General features: G+C 42.4%; 1 protein-coding gene across 1 annotated transcript; it reads left to right on the top strand.

Moving 5' to 3' along the window:
* The first annotated feature begins 297 nt into the window (after positions 1-297).
* On the top strand, positions 298-4,497 carry LOC137362825 (probable G-protein coupled receptor 139). The gene is made up of 2 exons (XM_068027044.1): positions 298-394; positions 3,596-4,497. Exons 1-2 carry the CDS (start codon positions 298-300, stop codon positions 4,495-4,497), a joined length of 999 nt encoding a protein of 332 aa, XP_067883145.1.
* Positions 4,498-5,630: the final 1,133 nt, after the last annotated feature.

Below are 5,630 nucleotides of genomic sequence, written 5' to 3'. Positions count from 1 at the left end.
TCAGGATTGTGGGACTCATATGAGTCTAAGAGGGTGCAGCATTAACCTAGTCTTTGGGGAAGTTTCTAATTGGAAATTTCGCTGTTACTGTCAAAAATCTTGGAGTGGAAGCTGTTGACTTCATCTGTTTGTTCAGTGTCTGTAAATAAGCACAGGCAGCATGGGACCCAATTTTCTGACCCAATTAGCTTTTTTTTCCTATAAAGAATGGAGATCCTCTCAATGTGTCAATCGGAGAATTTCTTCCAGCACCAACAGCAAACATCGAATCATCGACTCTTACCGAAAGGGAAAATAATGTCTCTTCCTTTTCTAATAAAGCTCAAGATTCTTTGGGCGCTTTATGATATAGAAAAGATTTACTACCCCATCTTGGCTGGGATTGGTGTGCCGGGTATGTTATAACTGGGACTGGTAATTCAGTAAATGATATTTAAGAGTATGTTATATCTTAGTCCACGCATCCAGATCTTTATTGTGTTACGTTCCCTATATTACACCACTTCAGAATTAGGGCGGTGAATACATGTGAAAGACACTTCAATGGCTGTGAAGTGCTTCTCGATAATTGGAATTTGTGGTTAGTATCTATAGATGAGAGTTCCTATTTCCTTCCTTCTTGTATATGTCTTTCTTCTTTTCCTTCTGTCTTTCTCTCTTTATATTGTTCTTTCTATCTTTGGTGGTAACCTGTGTTCTATGGCTATGAACTCTCATTCACTAATATCAATTTAATGTCCATTATTCAACCGGTTTCAGATAATATCAATAACCCAATGTTCCTTCAGACTATGGAAGCCATATTACTGGCTCATTGATCTAACTAAAAGTGTACCTTTATCAGAAAATTCTGAGGCCAAGTGTTAGATGAGAAAAATGCTCTAATACTTCACCATATTTCAAATTCAGCTGCTTTCAGTTCATTATTTCGTTGACTAAATCAGTGCTAACAGATTAATGACAAGAACAATGATGCTTCCGATATCTCGCTTTCTATCAATTCCTACCCGTCGTTTGTTTCGCTGTCTTGGGAGATTTCTCTTAGAATTTTAAGTTTGAGTTCCTGTTTAATATTATTCATCTCATTTAAATGTTTTTTTAAATTACGAATGATTAATGTACATGTGACTCTGAAAATCTAATTACCAGGAAGTGAGGCATTTCTGTAACTTGGCATTGATCTACCATCGGGGATACAGGAACTGAGCATCAGACTGGGCATCACGTTAAGTGAACAAAACAAACAGGAAATCAATATTTAATATTCTGCAACAGGAGCAAAAATGTGGAACAATCACATGACATCCTTTGGACGGGAAGTTTTTATGCATGCCTCTGTGCAAAAATGCTAACCGCCCTGAAAAATTTACCACAGTCAATGTGTGAGTATGCAGACTGGGTACTGTTAACTCACTATCCCATTCAGAGAGCACTATAGAGTGTCCAGTTCTCTTAGCTCCCTGGCGTTTTTTTTATCACCTCCCCACCCAGTGCTATTGAGCAATGTTACAGGTGGACCTTTCAACGATGATGGTAAGAATCAATTCTTTTCCCAGTAATAGTAGTGAAAATCTGGAACTTTATCCCATCCCCCAAAAGCCAATGAGACAAGGTGATTTGAATGTTTCAAAACTGAGACAGGTAGGTTTTCCATAGGCGAGGCTATTACGGAACAAAATTACGTAGATGGAATTCAGATACAGATCAGTCGGGATCTAATTGATTGAAGGAAATGGTCCAAGTGGCTGAATGGTTTATTCCCCTTCCTGCCTCCCTATTTAAATGTAGCTCCGATTTCCAGTGTTTTTTTTGTTATTTGTATTTTTATTTGACTTGTACTGCAGAGCAAGCTGTGTCCCTAGCCAAGCTGTTCCAGTACAGCTATAACACTATCATTGACCCAACGATGTGGAAAAGTGCCCAGGTATGTCTTATCCACAAAATTCCGGACAAATCCGATCGGGAACTTACCACCCCATCCGCCTACACTCAATCATGAACAAAGTGATGGCAGGTGGCGTCGACAGTGCTATCAATCGTCACGGAAACAGCAATAACCTGCTCACCGATGCTGTGTTTGGATTCCAACGGGGCCAATCGCCACCTAACATCATTACAACCTTGTTCAAAAATGGACAAAAGTGCTGAACTCAAGAGGTGGGGAGAGAGTCATTGCCTTGCACACCAAGGTAGCGTTTGAGTGAGTGTGGCATCAAGGAGCCCTAGCTAAACTGAAGTCAATGGGCATCAAGAGGAAAAATCTCCACTGGTTGGAGTCATACCTAGCAAAAAGGAAAGTGGTTGTTTCTGCTTGAGGTCAATCATCTCAGCTCCAGGACATCACTGAAGGAGTTCCTCAGGGTAGTGTCCTCGGCTCAACCATCTTCAGCTGCTTCATCAATGACGTTGCCTCCATCATAAGGTCAGAAGTGGGAATGTTCACGAATGATTCTGCAATGTTCTGCACAATCCACTATTCCTCAGATAATGATGAATTCCCTGTCCATATGCAGCAAGACCTGGACAATATTTAGGCTCGGGATATTACGTGGGAAGTAATATTTGTGCCACACAAGGGCCAGGCATTAACGATCTCCAATCACAGAGAATCTAACCAACCCCCTTTGACAATCAACAGCACTACCAAGGCCTAATCACCAACTGTCAACATCCTTCGGGTACCATTGACCAGAAACTGAACTGCAGCAGCTGCATTAATACTGTGGCTACAAGAGCAGGTCAGAGACTAGGAATTCTGCAGCGAATAATCCACTTCCTACCTCTCCAAAGCTTGTTCACCATCTACAAGGTACAAGTCAGGAGTGTGATGGAATACTCTCCGTTTTCCTAGATGATTGGAGCGCCAACAACACTCAGGAAGCTCGACACCATCCAGGACAAAGCAGCTCACTTGATCAGCACCCCATCCACCATCTTCACTCCCTCATAACCGACGCACGGTGGCGGTGGTGTGTACCATCTACAAGATGCACTGCACAATTCACAACATCTCCCGTGACAGCACCTTCCAGACCCGCGTCCTCTATCACCTAGAAGGGCAGGGACAGCAGACGCATGGGAACATCGCCACCTGCAATTTCCCCTCCAAGTCACACACCATCCTGACTTGGAAATATATTACTATTCCTTTATTGTCGCTGGATCAAAATCCCGGAATTCTCTCCCGAACAGCATTGCAGGTGTACTTCCACCAGATGGACCACAGCGGTTCAAGAAGGCAGCTCACCACCACCTTCTCAGGGACGATTAGGGATGGGCAATAAATGCTGCACATGGAGCGAGGCCCAAATCACATTAAAGAATTAAATTAATCTAAAAACGCATTCTGCTATTTAAACATGTTTCATTTGATCCCGTTGTGTCACTTGATTGCTAATTCATTACCGTTTTCTCTAATTACAAAACTTATTTTCAGGACATTTTGTCACAGGTAACGTCATTTCATTCCAACACTGGATGCAAAGGCAAGCTGCAGATTTCTTGACTCATTTCAGTTTAGTGCGAAACACGTTAATAACATCTTCCCTTATTGCGGTGTTTGGTGAATAGTTCCCTTTACTCTCTTTGCTTACAGTGAACATGGTGACCATTGTGATCCTGTCTCGAAGAAAGTGCGGTCTCTCCAAATGTCTCACTCGCTATCTGGTTGCTATGGCAGCAGCAGACCTATTGGTCATTATCCTCGATCTGATCCTAAGGCAGATTCCTATTGCTTATCGGAATGAATGCACTTTACTTATTTTTGAGAGAGTTTGTAATATCCACGCAGTCCTGCTTTACGCTGCCACAGACTGTTCTGTCTGGTTCACCGTCACTTTCACCTTTGATCGATTTGTGGCCATTTGTTGTCAGAAGATGAAAACTAAATATTGCACCGAGAAAACGGCCGCTGTGGTTCTCGGAACAGTGACTGTGCTGAGCTGTTTGAAGAACATTTTCTGGTATTTTCTGTACCGGCCTATCTATACACTTTCTAACAGTCCCTGGTTTTGCGACGTGGCGTTAGCTGCATCTCGTTCGTTCGCCTGGGCTGTCTTTGAATTAATGCATTATATTATAACACCTTTTGTCCCATTTGTTTTGATTCTACTATTCAATGCACTGACGGTCAGAAACATTATAGTAGCCAACAGAGCCCGCAGGCGGCTCCGGGGTGGGAGCAGTGGGGAGAGTCCCAGTGACCCAGAGATAGCGAATCGAAGAAAATCCATGATTTTACTGTTCGTTATATCGGCGAATTTCATCCTGTTATGGGTGGTGTTTATGGTGTGTTCCATTTTAAAACGGTTAGAATACTTGTGGTACATATATACTGTTCCTCTGCCCACATTTGTACCGGAAATAGGCTTCATGCTCCAACTCTTGAGTTGCTGCACCAACACGTTTATTTATGCAGTGACGCAAAGAAAATTCAGGCAGGAATTGTGGAATGGAGTGAAATATCCTCTCGCTATGATAGTCAAATTTATCCGATGAACAGATCTCACATTTTCTAACACTGTTACGTATACCTGTGTTGTGTTCTGTAGAATTCACTGGCGGGTGTCTTTAAATCTCTGCATTTTCTGAAACATATCACAAATTATTAAAATCTGAAAGCAATTTAACGTAGTTCGGGAATATGTAGCATTTTAATTTCCCGAGGCATTTCCAACCAGCGGGTGGTTCAGTGTGGACACAGATGCATCTGAGCACACATTCCAGGGGTATTTTGGGAATGAACACCTGGTGGGAATTTTAAGTATTTCTGTGTTGACAAGTTTCTTTGATATTTGCTTTCTTATGAAACAAGACAATTTTAAAAGTTAGGACAGGATCAGGAAAAATGTCAAGGCAGCAGGAAAGAAAGGGGACTGGGAAGGATGTTGATCTCTGCACCGCCAGCGAGTAAAGGATCAATATTTCAACATTAAATTACCAGCACCCCTAGCTGTCTACCCCACACACCGCCTGTGTCTTCATCGAAATATGCGTTATAGTTTCCAAGCAATGTTTAGATGATTACACCGAACATATTGCATAATACTCAGTGTTCTATTTCGTTTACCTGTTATTGAATAAAGCCGATTGTGAACTGAGCTGAAAGATGCTTTGCCCAGTGTTAACTTGCTGTTCTGTTCTAGAAATTGCAGGAGGATATATAGAAGTCTGGGTCAGATCAAAAGGGAATGGTCCTCATAGAGTCATAGAGTTATACAGCACAGAAACAGGCCCTTCGGCCCATTGTGTCTGTGCCGGCCATCAAGCAGCTAACTATTCTAGCCCCATTTTCCAGCACCTGGCCAGTAGCCTTGGATGCTATGGTGTTTCAAGTGCTCATCTAAATACTTCTGAAATGTTGTGATGTTTCCTGCCTCTACCACCTCTTCAGGCAGTGCGTTCCAAATTCCAACCACCCTCTGGGTGAAAAATATTGTTCCTCAAATCCCCTCTAAACCTCCTGCACCTTACCTTAAATCTATGCCCCCTGGTTATTGACCCCTCCACTAAGGGAAAATGTTTCTTCCGATCTAACCTATCAATGCCCCTCATACTTTTGTATACCTCAATCATGTCCCCCCTTCAGCCTTCTCTGCTCTAAGGAAAACAACCCTAGCCTTTTCAGTGTC

The sequence above is a fragment of the Heterodontus francisci genome, unplaced genomic scaffold (assembly GCF_036365525.1).
Source record: "Heterodontus francisci isolate sHetFra1 unplaced genomic scaffold, sHetFra1.hap1 HAP1_SCAFFOLD_96_2, whole genome shotgun sequence".
Taxonomy (NCBI): Eukaryota; Metazoa; Chordata; class Chondrichthyes; order Heterodontiformes; family Heterodontidae; genus Heterodontus; species Heterodontus francisci.
Note: the sequence above shows the minus strand (reverse complement) of the source record. Positions and strands in the feature narration are given on the sequence as shown.

Bases quoted from the DNA above. Each gene is read 5' to 3' on its own strand.
- LOC137362825 (XM_068027044.1), top strand. From the start codon at position 298: ATGTCTCTTCCTTTTCTAATAAAGCTCAAGATTCTTTGGGCGCTTTAT. The intron at 395-3,595 runs GTATGTTATAAC...CTTTGCTTACAG, and splicing joins GGCTGGGATTGGTGTGCCGG to TGAACATGGTGACCATTGTG.